At 31.9% G+C, this 17,670-nt stretch overlaps 2 protein-coding genes across 2 annotated transcripts in view; one reads left to right on the top strand and one right to left on the bottom strand.

Moving 5' to 3' along the window:
• RYa-R (RYamide receptor) overlaps positions 1-17,670 on the top strand; it is a 707,678-nt gene that overhangs the window by 129,007 nt on the left and 561,001 nt on the right. Inside the window, exon 2 of the mRNA XM_067048067.1 lies at positions 12,647-13,032. Within this exon, the coding sequence (XP_066904168.1) occupies positions 12,670-13,032 (363 nt within the window). The 5' untranslated portion in view covers positions 12,647-12,669. The remainder of the gene's footprint in view (positions 1-12,646; positions 13,033-17,670) is intronic.
• On the bottom strand, positions 8,423-8,851 carry LOC136795923 (uncharacterized). The gene has a single exon (XM_067048085.1). The coding sequence runs from the start codon at positions 8,849-8,851 to the stop codon at positions 8,423-8,425; it is 429 nt and encodes a 142-aa protein (XP_066904186.1).

Raw genomic sequence — 17,670 nt, forward strand, 5'->3', positions numbered from 1 at the left:
CCAGTTATGTTAGAAAAAAAAGGAAAAATGTCGCGATGAAATGGGTTTTGATAAACATAATTCAAGTATCCAGAACTCTGTTCTAAAACAATAATAAATAAAAATGACAAATTTTAGACTGAATTATAATCATTAAAACGAAAAAATCATTTTGGGCACTGTTTCTTTATAAACTCTATTGCAACTCGCAGGTTAACTTGTCTTGAGCATGTTATTTCATAGATGCCTTTTTAGAAGTTTTATGATATCTCTTCGTATTAATTACCCTATATCTATAAACTTTAAAGTAATTTTGGTATATTACATCTTTTAATATGTGATATACTTAATATATAAATGTAAATAGTACTAAAGTAGCAAAAAAGATTCTCCCCTTAAGGATTGAAAATAAAATATTCATAAATCTAAAAGTAAAGTTTTGTAGCCGAGTTTCTTAATCATATCCTGAAATATTAAATGCACGGGGAAGCAACCCTAAGGTAATATCAAGGAGAATATTCTAGAAATAATCTAAAAAAAAAAGTTTTTTTTTTTTCTTTATATCTAATCTTTTCAATTTCTTGAGGCTGGTATTTATTTTTTAAATAATAAAAATGATAAACTGATTATATACAAAAATAAATTGATGTCCATGTTAAGTCCCTACACTCTTTACTATATCAATAGTCCAACGTTTCGGCCAATTCGGCAATCCTCAAAGACACTCTTAAAAATAAATTTACACCTCACATCCAAATTTAAAAATGTTTTGCAGGCTGTTCTTTCCAGGTTATTAATTACAAGTCAAATTACCCGGTTTTGTCACACTTTCATTAATTTTTATCACAATGATAGTTGATAGTGTAATTTGGTCTAAAATTAAAAGTTTTATAAATTAATGAAATTGTAACAGAATAGGGTAATTTGCCTTATAATTAATATGGCAGAACAGCCTGCAAACAAAATTTTAAATTTGGATGTAAGGTATTACAACGGCGCTTATTCATTCCTATTCAGTCAGTCTGCTGGTGTACCACAGGATAGTATCCATGGTCCTATCCTTTATACAGCTTTCACAGCTGACATTCCAACCCATCCTAACACAATCCTCACCACGTATACCGATGACACATGTCTATTGTCAGTGAACAATGATCCTTACATTGTATCCAAAACCCTCCAGTCCCACACCACCACCCTTGAAGAATGGTGCCAAAACTGGAGGATTAAAATAAATTCCAATAAATCCCACCAAATCACATTTACCCTTCGACGTAAACTCATGACCTCTTCCCCTACAATATCCTTTAATAATACCCCACTTATTCCTGTCGAACAGATCCGTTACTTAGGACTACATCACGACAAACGACTGACATGGAATCCTCATACAACACTAAAAAGACAAGAAACCGCTCGTAGATTCCGACTATTGCAACATTTACTAGGCAAACTGTCTAAATTGCCAATCCATTACAAAAGGCCGATCTACATGACTATTATAAGGCCTATCTGGACATACGGAGTTGAGCTATGGGGCTCCACTAAACCATCAAATTCCTCCAATCCTTACAGTCCAAAATCCTTCGTAAAATCCTTAATGCTCCTTACTTTGTCACAAATCAAGTCATCCATCAGGACCTCAATGTTCCACATGTTGCCGATTTGGCCAGAACCAGATACCGTTCCTTCCATAATAAACTTCTCAACCACCCAAATCCACTTGTTTCTAACCTGGCTTCTCCTTCATTACCTAATAATCCTCCTAGGCGTCTGAAAAGAAGATGGGCTCGAGATCTTCTCCTCTAGAAATGTTATTGGAGTTCTATCAGTGGGTAGATTCTCCACATGTTTTTATCATGTCACTATGTCAGCTACAGCAAATTTACTTGTTGTATATATGCGTATACAGTTGTAAATAACAATAAATAAATTATTATAAGGATGTAAGGTGTGTTATTATAAGGATTTAAGACTGTCTTTGAGGATGGCCGAATTGGCCGAAACGTAGAACTATTGATATTATAAAGAGTGTTGAGATTTAACATGGATACCATTTGTTTTATTTAAATAATATTTTTACTTTCATTAACCTACATATCGAATAGATAGGTGTAAATAACGTGTGTGTGCGTGTGTAAAAATGTTTATTGCCTTTGTACTGTACCGAGATTTAGTCTGGATGCCATGATAATCGCTGAAGGCAATTATTCAAAAATAAGTTAATTAATTAATTAATATTGAGTCCTGTAAAAACTATTATTATAATTAAATTATTTTCCAAAGGCTTGTTTTGTGTTTACCAGTTACCAATTAAATACCTTTATTTCTAAAAAAATATAAGATATCTGGATACCTTAGAAATCTGGATGCTATCGAAATTTCTCAAATGAAATTTATTAAATACCTATATGAATGGACCAAGAATACCCCAAACTATATAGTTCGTCTCGAGACAGGTAGAAGTCCATTAAGTTAAAAAGTAATAACAAAGATCATCAACAACTGGTCCAAGCTGTCATTAATGTCAGAAAAGAGACTCCCAAAACAATGTTTCAACAGACTGAGGATGTTAGATGCAGAAAATCCTGACGTGGAATACAACTGGGTCTCACAACTCAATATGATAGCTCACCAATATGAATGTAGAAAAGAGTTCAATAGTTCATATGGAAATGGAATATTGAGACATAAAGGCGATGTTCTTGAAAAGATCTTGAACCACAACTTCTCAACTGACATCAATAGAACATTGAATTTAAACATTAACCTCATATACCGATCACTCTGCAGTTTAAACCTACTCAAATCTGAAGTATATTTAACAGATATGTTAAATTAAAAAATAAATAAAATAAGGTGCATCAGCCAACTAAGATTACGAAACCTGGAGCATATCAAATTACACCACGGAAGGAAAACCATCACTTTCAAGGCCAACGAACTCTGTCCATTCTGCAAAAATTATTTCAATAATAGCTTGTACCACATCCTCCTACATTATTCCACCTTTAAAGAAAATAGACAATATATCTTAAAGCCACCCATATCCGTAACTTGCGACTTACAAAACATTGAAAATACATTGTACATTGATAGTGAAGCCAAATTGAACAGGCTGTATAATTACATTGTAACAATATGTAATAAGTTTAATTTTGTATGTGACATATAAATTCTATTATATAAATAGTTTTCGAACCCAATTATTATACTCATTTATATCACGCTTTCGTATATTTAAAATAATTCTCCTTATTTTAAGTTAAATATAATGGAGCAATGAATATTATGTTCATAGTTGTGTATTATCCAATCTGTTTTGGATTTTTTGTTTATTGTTTTGTTATAAAGAACTTCTTTTATCTTTTGTTTATTGTTTTTGTAATGGAGCACTAGACTCAGGTTTTGTTTTATATTTCTATAAAATATCATTACTATTAATTATATAAAATAATAAGGTGTGGTTTTGGGTAATATGATAGTAAATTACTTACATCAAGGAACAAAATGTTTATTTACAATGATTGATAGATGATATTATTAAAATGATCATATAATTGCTTTGCCATAAAATATCGATTATTACATTATTACCTAATATATATCTGAATGAGTGCTGAGTTGGTTAATTTGGGTGGTGGGTGTAGTAACGTGAGTGTCATCTTGTTCATAAGGGATGGCGTCCAGGTCTCATTGCCGTTCTTAGGGCTTTGTATGGTCAAAGTGCATCTTGCCCTCTTCTTTTCACTTCTGCACCTCTCCTGCTTCTCTGGTCAGACCCCCCTCTCTTTAGTAGAGGCGTTACCTTTCCGGAACCTTATTTCCCATTGGCTATCATCAGCCACTAAAAATACGTTAAAAGAGGTGGTACATTTTGAAAGGTGCAAGGGTTGTTTATGATTGACCTGACTACCAACAAAGCCAGCAGGCAATACCTGTTTTTAATAAACTGTTCAGGAAGGAAAATTCACATGTGTTCCTTAGCCACTTGCAAAGTGCTCTTTGTTGAAAGACAAGCCATATGGCAAAGACCCCTATAATATTAATAATTGCAAATACTTCGATAGCAAATTTTCATTACAAATTTATGATCGACTTGAAAATTGGAGAGCCAATATATTATGGCTATCGGGAGAGGACTAAGCTTACAATTCTGTAAAGCACTGGTTGTCCAACACAACAGAAAACGAATCATGATTACTGTACTTCCATGGAAGACGTCAATCTACGCTTCAGACGACAGGAATTAATACTGACCTAACTATGAATTGGACACACTGGATTAACCCTAGAATACTTACTATCAGGGACATCTAGACCAACAAGTAGACAGTGTAACGTGCCACTAACTGTTAAACACATACTGACAGACTGCTGGCATTTGATAGACACTGGATTACCATATCATGTGGCAATAATAGCTCTCACATTCCGGACATATTTGGTTACTTTAAGAAAACAAATATGTACGAAAGTATGTGTAACTAATTCTCTTTTTTTACATTTATTAATGTCAATTACTGTTATTAATTTTTTTTTATTTTATTAATATTAGGATCGATTGATAAGTAACTTCAGTTTTTTTTTTTTTTTCAGACATTTATTTTGCACTCAATAAATAACAAAATTATATATTCACCACTAATAATACCTTCTCCCATTTTCCTGGCAGTTTATCAATTGCCTCATAGTAAAATGTGGTCGGCTTGAATTGGAAGATGTTTTCGACAGCCTGTCTGACTTTCTCTTGAGAATTGAAAGTTTTTCTATTCTAAAACCCTCCATTTCATAGGTTAAAGAAAAAGTTTAACGTGATGTGTGCCTCACAAAACAATTAACAAAAGACTAACCGAAGTCTCGTCTATATAGTGAAAAACAAAAGTTGTTCTTATGGTACCTCGTAGATACAAACAATAGATTCTACTTAGCTGCATCGGAAGTTACTTTACTTTTAGTTGACTGGACCAAAATATTTTTATTGTAGTATAGATATAATGATATTAAGAATGTTTCGAAGATTGAAGCTCAGTCAGTATGCTTAAGAAAACTTCACCATCATTTTGTTATATTAAAAAAAACAAATAAGTACTAGACTTAGTAGTTTAAATTAAATCTCATGTAACTAAAAAATAAAGCTTAAATCTCTACCTTTCGATTCTCCCAAAGTAATCAAGATCCAGAAAAAACTTTGGAAAAATAAAGCCTCCATAACTTCCTTCCTGGATGATCCGGAACGTTTTGAAAGCAAGGGGAAATGTTTCCACTATCACTTGAATTGCCTAATATCTCTTATGGTGTATTGTATTAGTGATAGTTATGATAATTATAATGAATAGTAATGGAGCAATTTACATAATATTATATAGAATAGAAAATGTGTCTTTGTTTATGCATTTACATAATCCACATTATATTTCAGAAATACAGAATAATGGGATAGTTAAATACCATCAAGAAAATCTTCTATGGATTATCGATCTCTATTACTAATATTTTATTTATTTATTATAATTGAATTATGTTAAAAAAAAACTTATTTCAACATATACCATTAAAATGTAGATAACACATTTTTATGTCAATTATCTAAATATTTGTTTTCTATAAGACTTTAAAACTCATACATAAAGACCTTAGTGTTCCCTATGTAACTGATCTAGCCCAAACCAGATATCACTCCTTCTTTATCGATAAACTCCGTAACCACTCAAACCCCCTTTCACACCTTGCATCCTCTTCCATTCCTGAAAATCCTCCGAGGCGCCTGAAAAGAAGATGTGCACATGTGTGCTGGCAGTTAATAATAACCCATTAATTGTGTTCCAAACTCTTCAATCCCATATCATAACCCTCGAATAATGGTGTCGTAATTGGAGGATTAAGATAAATTCTAACAAATCCCATCAAATAACCTTTACCCTTCATCGTAAACCAACCGACTGCCCTACAGTTTCATTTAATAATGTTACTCTTACCCCTGTCGAACAGATCCGCTACCTTGGACTACATTTCGACAAACGATTAACCTGGAATCCTCGCACAAGACTGAAAAGACAGGAAACTGCACGTCGATTTCGACTACTACAGCACTTACTAGACGAACAGTCAAAACTTCCAACCCATTACAAAAGACTGATCTAACTATGGAGTTGAGCTTTGGGGCTCCATTAAACCTTCGAATTCCTCTCGTATCCAATCCTTACAATTCAAAATCCTTCGTAAAATCCTCATTGCTCCTTACTTTGTCATAAATAAAATACATAAAGACCTGAATGTTTCCTATGTAACCGATCTAGCCCAAACCAGATATCACTCCTTCCAATTTAAACTCCCTAACCACCCAAACCCACAAGTTTCTAACCTTGCTTCCTCTTCCATTCCTGGCAATCCTCCGAGGCGCCTGAAAAGAAGATGGCCTCGTGACCTTATATTGTAAACTGTTTTTAGAGTTCTACTACTGGGTAGTTTCTCTACACCCTGTATCATATTATTATGTAATTACGATCAAATTTACTTGTTGTATTTTTTATACAGTTGTAAATATCAATAAATAAAAAAAAAAAAGATTATCCTTGAGGATGGCCGAAACGTTGGACTATCGATATTATAAAGAGTGTTGGGACTTAACATGGATACCATTTGATTTATTTAAAAAATATTTTAACATTCACTTACCTATATATGGAATACATAGATGTATATAACGTGTGTATGTGCGTGCATAAAAATTTTTATTGCCTTTGTACTGTACCGAGATTTAGTCGGGATGTCAGGATAATCGCTGAAGGCAATTATACAAAAATAAGTTAATTAATTAATTTATATTGAGTCCTGTAAAAACTATTATTATGATTGGATTCTTTTCCAAAGGCTTGTTTTGTGTTTACCAGTTACCAATTAAATACCTTTATTTCTATAAAATAGAAGATATCTGGATACCATAGATATCTGAATGCTATCGAAATTTCTCAAATGAAATTTATCAACTCCCTAGTTTGTAACCTTGCATCCTCTTCCATTCCTGACAATCCTCCGAGGCGCCTGAAAAGAAGATGGCCACGAGACCACCTAATGTAAAATGTCTGTCATTAGAGTGCTACCAATGGATAGTTTCTTTACACGCATGTAACACTCCATTTTAACTAAGATAAAATTTACTGAATGTATTATATAATATACAGTTGTAAATTTGAATAAAGATAATAAAAAAAAAAAGCTTTAATAAATGGAACACCTGCCTAATAATTGGAGCATATTTTCATCTTCCTTAATCTTGGGTCGATTCATATGAAATATCAATTTTTTATGGGATGTTTTTTTTTTTTTTTTTGTAAATCAAATCCAACATTTCTATTAAAAAAACTTGTAGATGCAGTGCAAGCACTTTTTGATGTGCCCAAAAACCGACACTTGGACACATATTCAAAGCAATCCAGATAACCCATCCAAGCTTTCGTATGCACGAATTTTCCATTGCTTAGCAAAAGTGTTGAAGCACCTTTACACATAATTGTTTAAAAATATCGTTCACTGTTGATACATTCATCTGTATCTTTAGCACAAATCAATATTAAGTTATTCAAGGTAATTGCCTCGTTGGTCATATCAATACGCCTTTGTGCCGTTTGCCTACCTCCTTATTAATATGTCTATATTTAATTAATTTGGCTATTCAGATTGAATATTATAATTCTGAATTCTAGAATATCAATATAAATTTACTCATTCCATCTGTCTCCATGACGAGCCTATTTATTATGGTGGCATATTACGCATTTAGGTTTGTTGTGTCACTTTTGTAGTTTACAGTATCGTTGATATTTTTAGTTATAGAGATTGCTTCTAGTAGAAATTAAGGGCAGAATGGTAGCAGGAACCAGATGTTTCTATGCCCAGCTAAAAGCTCTCCGATACAAAATTCTTTCCAGGAAAGCAAAGCTTTTGTTATACAAAACAATAATTAGGCCAGTGGTAATGTATGGCAGTGAGACGTGGCCTCTAACCAAAGAAAATAGAAGAGCTCTACTACTAAGAGAGAAGAGTCCTGAGAAAGATCTTTAGAGCCATTAAAGAGGAGCACAGATGGAGAATCAGAAGGAATGACGAAATAAAGGAATTGTATGGAGAGCCTCATATCCTCTGTGCTATTAAGAAGAGCAGACTAAGAAGGTTGGGACATGTGGAAAGGATGGAACCCTGTAGGCTGAATGGTGCACTAGGAGAAAAAAGGAAAAGGGGTAGACACAGGCGTTGGTGGCTGGATTATTTGGAGGATGATTTCAGAGGGATGGGAGTTCATCCCATCCAGGGCATTCTGCGGTGTTATCCAGTTTGAAGCGGTACTGGTAGGCTCTGAAGCATCCATGTCCGGTCATCAATTGGGTTATGTAGAAATCCACCTCCCCATGCTGGCGACCATACCACTTGCCCACCCGGGTATTTACCTGTGAGTCCACCTCCCGGAATCTGCAGCCTCCTCACGCTGCTGCCACTGGTCGATCGTTATTTTCCACTCTTCTTCTCTGGAAAAGCTCAAGCATCGTCCATAGTGCCTGCTTCTTTCTTCAACAAGGAGTTCCACAGGTGGCATTCGGGCTATCACACACACCGCTTCATAGGAAACAGTTCGAAAAGCGCTAACTGTTCTTAAACAAACTATGCGATATAATGAAACCATCTGTCTCCTGTATGATTTGGTAACCACCGCTTCTTTCTGAATCGGGGCTGCATATAACATAATGGTGAGGACAACAGTAGCCTGAAGCCTTCGGCTACTTTCTTTGGGACCTCCGACGTTTGGCATGAGGCGTGACAAAAAGGATGCTACTTTAGCAGATTTGGAGCTAATATACTCCGCTCTTTCAACCATCCACTTCTCTCTGAAAATAAGACTTGGACACGATCAGATGAAGAAAAAACTCAAATGTTCGGCGAATACCTCTTCAAAACTTTTAACCCCCATCCTGATATCCTTAATCCAACCCATCTTGAACATGTTGAAGCAGTGATTACAATTCCACTCCAAATGACCCTTCCTCCTAATGCCTTTCATCCCTCAGAAATAATGAACATCATCTACAAATTACCTTCTAAAAAAGCTCCTGGCCACCATCTTATCACAACACACATTCTGAAACAGCTCCCTCGTAAAGCCATTCTATTCCTTACCTATATCTATAATGCTACACTCCGATCCATCTATTTCCCTGACCCTTGGAAAATGTCTATAATAAAAATGTTTCCCAAACCCTCCAAGCCACTTATCGATGGCTCAACTGAAAATGTCAGTTTATGGAATTGATTTTCTCGAAATCAGCTATAACGATTTTTATTAAACGCTATGAATCGATAAGCGCGTGCTCTTCAATACCAGGTCTTATCCTTATATGCTTGAAAAAGTATAACAGGGCTTGAATGCCAAGTTTTCAAAAACTCTTTCTCAAAAGTACCTTTAATTTGATTGTGGGAAAATAAAGATGAGAACTGAGTTGTCTCTATTTGTATCAGTATGGCAGCCCTGATGAAGCCCTGAAAAGTGAGGCGAAACGTTGGTTAACAATATATAGTTTTATTTTACTATTTTGATATTTTATTGACCGCCACCCAAACTATCTTCCTACAATCTACTTCATAATTTCCATTATCTTCTTTTAATACATTTAATTTGGTCTAGAACAAAATAGCTATATATTAGGAACCATAAAACATAAATAGCTCTATTATAACTTATATTTTAGCAAATTTACTCCACTTTAAATTATGTTCTCTTAGGTTTTCTAGTGTTGTTGGTAGTTTTTAAGATACATAGCTGTGAAAGAAAAATAATTTTTTTTTTTAAAGTTTGTAAATGGCCGCTTTTTTGTATTTCCCTTACCTATATTTGGCAGACTCATCAATTTTTACTAGTAATTATACCTGATTTTCATTGAAGTAATCATAAATTGAGGGAAAGTAACTGACTTTTTTTCTTACTATAAGCAGCCTGGTTTCTGAATTGTTACCTGAATCGACTTAAAGAATCCCAGTGTATACACTTTAATAAAATGTCTGCAAGTGTATATACAAGTATATATTATACTATAATTATATAGAGAAAGATCTAAAAACTGCGTTACTTTCAGTGTGTTAAATGTGAACTGACAGCTTTCCTTGTTGAAAAAAATGGCGTGCTCAGATTGGATATCACTATCGAGCGAGCCTCTTGAAAAATTCTGATTCCCGTAAATTAGAAACCTGGGTGTTGATGAGTTTTAAGGAAACAAAGGGTCGGTATGTGACACCTGTCAAGCCTCTACTTCTCATTTTAAGTTCGCTTTGAAAATTTCTTTTTTATATGTGTTCCATTATCAAGATATATTTTTTTACTATTTTTTTTTTTTGCCAGTTATTTATATTTTTAGGAGGAGGCTGAAAAAAAAGCGTAACGAAGTCACGTGTTATTGGCGTTCGAACGAAATGTTTTTTCCGAATTAATTTTAAATGTATAAATTTTATAAATTCCTGATATGGATAGTAGGTTATTCATCAGAACGTTAATAACTACCCAATATTAATGGTATATTAGTATCCTATTAGGTACTTTATAAAACTTAAATTTGGGAAAATTTCATACAAAACCGTAGGTTCATATCAGAGTTTAATACATAAATAATCAGTGAATTATTTATGAAGAGAAGGAGAGAGAAATACTTTATTTATCTATGCTGCCCAAATACATCAGGTTGCTATATCACACATCATACTTATCATAAAATGGTATAATAAAATAGAAAGAAAACAATTTTTTTTCCCTACAGTTTCCTTTTACAATCAATTTCGGTTTATACACCAAATACAAATATTTCAATTCATTTCTTTTTTTCGTTCCCTTTTCTGTTCCTTCAATTTCACCATTTCACAATTTTTAATTCACCCGATCAGCAAATTCCCTCTCCTGAATTCACCCTTCTAGATCCTCTCCAGTGACCCGCTAAACAAATTCAGTATTAGACGGCAATGTGAGATCAAACCATCAATAATAGTCACAGCAGTAGATTAGCTTACAAAAAAAACAACAAATAAATACGTTTTAAGAAAACAATGCTAACACATAAATTCAGAGGAAAATATAATCAAAAACCAGTTACAATAAACACTTGAATGGATAAATAAGTTTTAAAAAAATATATATAAATAAATAAAAATAATAATACTAATAAAATAAAATAATTTAATGAATCATTGAGCTGTTACAATACAGGCCATCATTTAGTGAACTTATTTATGACCCAATATTTTGGGAAAAATATATTTTTTTTATTGGAATCATCTTTAGAAATTATTTAGTGATTAACAAAAAAAAATTGACAAAAAGAAGCTTCTTGAGACTTCTTAAAACTAATTATAGCGGCAATTGATTCTCTATAAAAGAGGAAAGATTTAATGTTAATGGAACAGGTGCTCTCATGATTAAAAGTAAATATTTGGAAAGGGATGCTAAGTGGACGGGTCGTGTTATTCTTATGGCCTTTGTCGTGTTTAGAAAAAGCGCTTAAGAAAACACTAATTTAGATGATTTTTTGATAATTAGGAAAGGTAAATTTATTATTTTTATTCTTAGAAATTTATATAATGAGATGTTGCTTTTTTTTTAATATATAAACTCGCTTGTCTTTGAATTTTGATGAGATTTTATAATATTCATTCGATTATCTTCTTTTGTAACCTCATTAAATTATAAGAAGTTTATGATGAGGTGAAGATAGTTAACCGTAGATATATAAAAGGAGAAGATGGTAACCTCTTAAATTGGGTACCCTTAATTGGGTAAAAATCTGGCGGACGAGCGTGATTCTGACCAAATCACCTCCTTGCACAACCGTTGGCTTAGTAACAGTACTTACAAAGTAATGCACCCTTAACCCTTCATGGGTTGTATTGGTACAGGTTTTAATCTTAATTTATATGAATTCCTGAAAATTCTTATTTCTCCATTTTTTGTTCAATGTATTTTTATCTTGTATTGAAATTCATTTTTTTTTTTTTTTTATGCGTCTTTTCATTCCAAACTCCTTAACCATCCTAACCTATTGATTCTTAATCTTTCATCCTTAACAATCCCTGATAATCCTCCGAGGCGTCTGAAAAGAAGATGGCCACGGGACCTTCTAATTTAAATTAATGTTTGAAGTACCACCAATGGGTGGTTCCTTCCCAAGATTTTCAAGTGTATATGAACCATACAACATATTTACTTATTGTATTATTTTGTACACTTGTAAATTACATTAAATAAATTTAAAAAAAAAATAGTGTGTTATTTTACTAATTAAAATTATATTTTTGATTTTTCCAATAATATTATTCAGTGTACAGCATTGAACATGGTTGTTCAATCGCCCAATTCGGTTCAATACCAGTTCCATCCAAAATTTAAATTCCCAGAAACGTAAAATTAGAGAAGTGGTGTAACTATCGCGAAATAATCATGGACGTTTGTTCTTTCAAAACAAATAACAAACATTTAAAAAAAAATAATCCGAAGTTTATCGGTCTACTGAAAATATTTTAAATTTGGCTTAAGCTGGTTTTTAAAGCTACACCCCTCATATAATGGTTTTATAATCTTCTCCAAAGTTTATAAAGTAAAATTATAAATTAAAAATTACTTTTCTATTGCTTGCAGACCCGACCGCTACGTGTGATGCGATGGAACTCACCAACTCGAGCGACTACGATGAGGACCCTTATGACAACTACTCCTACGATTGCACCAAGGTGGGCCCGGAAGGTCTCCTGTCTACTGCTTACTTCCAGGTAGGAGTGTACAGCATGTACCTCATGATCTTCCTCATCGCACTCACCGGCAACGGCCTAGTCTGCTATGTCGTCCAGTCAAGTCCCAGGATGTCCACAGTCACTAATTTCTTTATCGGCAACCTCGCGATCGGTGATATCCTCATGGCTCTTTTCTGCGTACCGTTCTCTTGCGTACCGGTCCTCCTGCAGCATTGGCCTTTCGGGCTCCAAATGTGCCGGCTCGTCAGCTACACACAAGCGGTTTCCGTCCTGGTAAGTCCAATTAATATTTATCTTCTTGTCTTAATTATGATTTAATTCATGTAAAATAGTTTTCTTACAGTTTTTTTTTAATAAGGATTGTATTTCTGAGAACAGTTAGTCCCAACGAACAAGCTTACAATCCTGTATTGTGGTATATTTGTGGCTACAGTGTGGGTTCAAAATGAACATAACAAAACTACTAGGCAGTATCACATAAAAAAATAGATAGATATGATTTTATTTGTGACAAGACAAAATATTGTGCAAATTCATAACACAATATACAATTATAAAACAAAACCTGAGTCTAGTGCTCCGTTACAAAAACAATAAACAAAAGATAAAATAAATTCTCTATAACAAATCAATAAACAAAAAAAAACAGATTGGATAATACACAACTATTAACATAATATTCATTGCTCCATTATATTTAACTTAAAATAATGAGAACTCTTTTAAATAAACGAAAGCGTGATATTAGTGAAGATATTAATTGGCTTCGAAAAGTATTTACGTAATAGAATTTATATATCACATACAAAATTAAACTTATTACATATTGTTACATTGTAAATATATAGTCTGTTCAATTTGGCTTCACTATCAATATCCAGTATATTTTCAATGTGGCTTTAAGATATATTTTCTATTTTCTTCAATGGTTGGAGAATGTAGGAGGAATCACATTATTTTATTATTTTTATCATATAAAAAATGAATAAATATAATTACTAATAAATATTATTATATTAAAAGTTTATTTATAAACAAAAAAAGACTGTCAATAACAACATAAATAAAATGTATATTTTCATCAACAAACAAAAAATTAGTATTATAAATCCTTGAATAAAAGATTTAAAAAATTGAAATTTACAACTCTCTCAAAAAAAGGAAAAAGAAATGATCTCTTAAGAACAATTAACATTACTTAATTAACATTACAGTCAGTTATCTGCTTTTCACCATCCTTTCCAATATCGTTACGATTATTAAACAAATTATAATTGCCACAAATTTAATTATAATTGGTGCGAATCAGTACACCATACCAAAGCTATGACTAAAACAACTAGGCCTTACCAAAACCAACAACCAACGGGCGTTGATGACCAGGCTGTTAAACGCCCTTTCAAAACTAACAAACAAACAACATTACTTAAAAAGCAAATAATAAATATATACACATTGAATTTAATTATTAATATTAAAAATTTTATCTATGAAATTGTTTTCAACACATTTTATTAGCACTTTAAATTATTTAAAAAAATAGTTTATTACACTCAGATTTGAACTCGGGATCTCTGATTCGCAGTGTGTAGTTCAGTTCATTTCTTCCTCATGGTATAGAGTTCTATGGTATGTGGACTGTACTACTCATCCCACTGAGTATTAAATACAGCAAACAAAAATTAATGTAATAGGGCTTAATTTCTACTCTTCTATTATATTAAATGCAGAAATACAACAAAAATAAACAATATCTACATATGCACGTAACGCGTTAATATATAGGACTGACTACAATAATAAATTTAAAATATATCACATTTTTTTGTTTTTATGCGGTGGGCACAAAAATATCTAATACAATGAAACTTCTCATTAACGGACATTTCTGTTTGATGGAATCTCCACTCAACGGACAATGTTTCTATTTATCAATCTTAATTTTTATTCTGTATGTTTTTTAGTTTTTAGTAATGAGTTTAGAAACTCCGTTATTTTATTATTTTCAACTGTTTCTTACGTTGTAATACATGATATTAGATTCATAATAAATAGTGAAGTTGTTAAAAGTAAAACAACAAGCTGTTGCTGAAAAGCACCCCTCATCCTTAACAAATCCCCTTATCTTCACTTTGCTTCGTTGAACCTTAGGAGGGATAATTTAATGGGATCATTTTCATTCAAAGGCAGTTAAAATTATGTACCATACTTTCGGCATATAGTATAAAATATAGAAATATAGTGAAAAGTAAATCGAACAAAAGAGATAACATTTTATAGTCATTATATATACTGAACAAGCAGTGAAACTAGCTTCCATCATTGTTAATTAACATTAGTTTATCATTGTTTAATTAACTTGTTTAAGCTTAAACATTTCTCGGTTTCAACTTTATATTATAATTATTTTGCAATATGTTCTAAATTGAACCAACGGTATTTTGAATTTATAAATGTATATGTAACAGTATTAACAATTTACTTATATTCTCATCATATAATGTTTATTACAGAGGTATGCATATTTGAGATTTTAATATCTTGAGTCAGATTTTTAAAATTTTATTTTATTTATATTGAACGGTGCTTGTGAGGGCAGTGGGGGTTCACAAAATAAACTTACTAAAACTACTGCCGACAGCAAGATAAATATAATTACCAATAAATGTTATTATATTTAAATAAAAATATTATAATTATAGTTAAATGTGTAAACAGAGTGGTGCCGGTTATAGCTGAGGGAGTTAAGCGACTGCCTCATGACTGAAGTGGTGAAAGAGTCAACTTTTTTTCATTTCTGTGGTGGTCCTACGAATTGAACACTTGACCCCCTCATCATGGTTAGAATAAGTTGATTACCTCTAGAAAATTCTCCCGTATGTCAGAAATTACCAGAAAGGGGATTATATAAAAAAAATGTGTAAACAGAAAAAAATAAACTCCAAATAACACCATAAGTCTAATCTATATTTCCAACAACAAACAAAATAATAATATAACTTTTCGAATAAAGAAACAGAAGTTGAAATACTGAATAGAATTATTGTAATCTGCCATAAATTAAGATCATTAAGTACTAGTGTTCAAATATTGATTCATACAATATAGAAGAATAAAATAAAAAAGAAGAAGAACAATAGCACTCATTGAATTAAAATTATAATAATATAGAAATACATCAATAAAATAAAATATTGTCATGACTAGTATGAATGAAAATATAAATAAAGAATATAATAAAATAAAACTTAAGAATTAATAAAAAAATTAAATAAAAGATAATTCATTAAATCGACAAATTTGTATTGATGTTCACATTGAGTTTCCTCTTTGTATTATTGATTATATTTGCTAAATTTATTTACACGGTGTATTACTCGAATGCAAATATATCCATTATTATTTTTAAAAATAAAATATAATATTCTTAATTTAAAACATATTTGATCCTTATTTTCTCTCAACTTGATCATTCTCCAGGATACCTACAAAAAGTTCTTGAGAATGACCTGAGGGTCGAAACGTTGGAAAAGTTGTAAAGAATAAAGTTGAGAGAAAATAAGGATCAAATTAGTTTTAAATTAATAATAAACTAAACCAAAAAAAAAGTTGTTATTTAAAAAAAAAAAAAAAAAAAAAAAAAATAAATAAAAAAAACAAATAGATCTTAATTTTTTTTTTTTTTTTTTTTTTTTTTTTTTTTTTATTGTAATTTACAACTGTACAAAATAATACAACAGGTAAATATGTAGTATGGTTCATATACACTTGAAAATCTTGGGAAGGAACCACCCATTGGTGGTACTTCAAACATTAATTTAAACTAGAAGGTCCCGTGGCCATCTTCTTTTCAGACGCCTCGGAGGATTTAATTTTAATTTCGAAGTAACATTGTACCTATAGTAAATATAGAGATAGATGAAGTAATCTCCATTTTAGTGTTGGAAACCTCAAGAAGTTGTTAAGAATTAATTGGACTATCAGTTACAAAAGCTTCGATAAAGAAGGAACTTGATATCTTAACGGTGAAGCTGGCAGTTTAATGCATCGTAAATAGTTTATGATATCCAGTATCTGGCATATTAGGTTTAATCATAGAGTTACCAACATCTTGAGTTTATATTAGCAGCCTTTTGAAGGAGGTGAACATCTCAGGCATATTAGGATCAAACAAGCTATTTTCCAACTTATGATCTTGTCTAAGGATCAAAATTATCTTTAATTTAGTTTATAAATTATAATATTTTCACGTAAATGATACTTTTCCATTTACTAATACATTAATTCAGATTAGGCTATAGCACTAGTCGACATGAATACTTATACAGGCAATAGTTCCTACATTTAGTAAAAATATGGTGCCTTGCCTGGCGTCACAAAACTTTTACTTTGAATTTAAGTCAATCCTCACTCTTTTCAGAACGCTTATTTTTTATAATATTCACTGTGGCAATTAATCCCAGTATTAATTTTCCAAATGGGTCTTTCAAATGACAGATTGACGAACTGAACTTTTTACAAATTACGAATATTATATTTTTAATAATATTCATCAAAGTAAAATTTTAACATTTTTCATTTCAAAATATATAACAGAAGTGCAAAAATATAACATTTTTGACGTGACAACGTCTTATAAATCATTTTGCGGGATGCCATGTTAGAAAAAGTGTGCCGTAACGGAAGTAGATTGTGGGGGAGGTAATTAGTAGTGTAGTAGTGGGGGTAAGAGGATTATAGATGCTGAGAGTTATGCAGGCAAAAGTGTCCCGTAACGAAAGTAGATTGTGGGGGAGGTAATTAGTAGTGTAGTAGTGGGGGTAAGAGGATTATAGATGCTGAGAGTCATGCAGGCAAAATTGTCCCGTAACGGAGAAATCCTTTCCAATATCGTTACGATTATTAAACAAA

The sequence above is a fragment of the Halyomorpha halys genome, unplaced genomic scaffold, assembly GCF_000696795.3.
Source record: "Halyomorpha halys isolate HHAL.00 unplaced genomic scaffold, Hhal_1.1 Scaffold12.1, whole genome shotgun sequence".
Classification (NCBI taxonomy): Eukaryota; Metazoa; Arthropoda; class Insecta; order Hemiptera; family Pentatomidae; genus Halyomorpha; species Halyomorpha halys.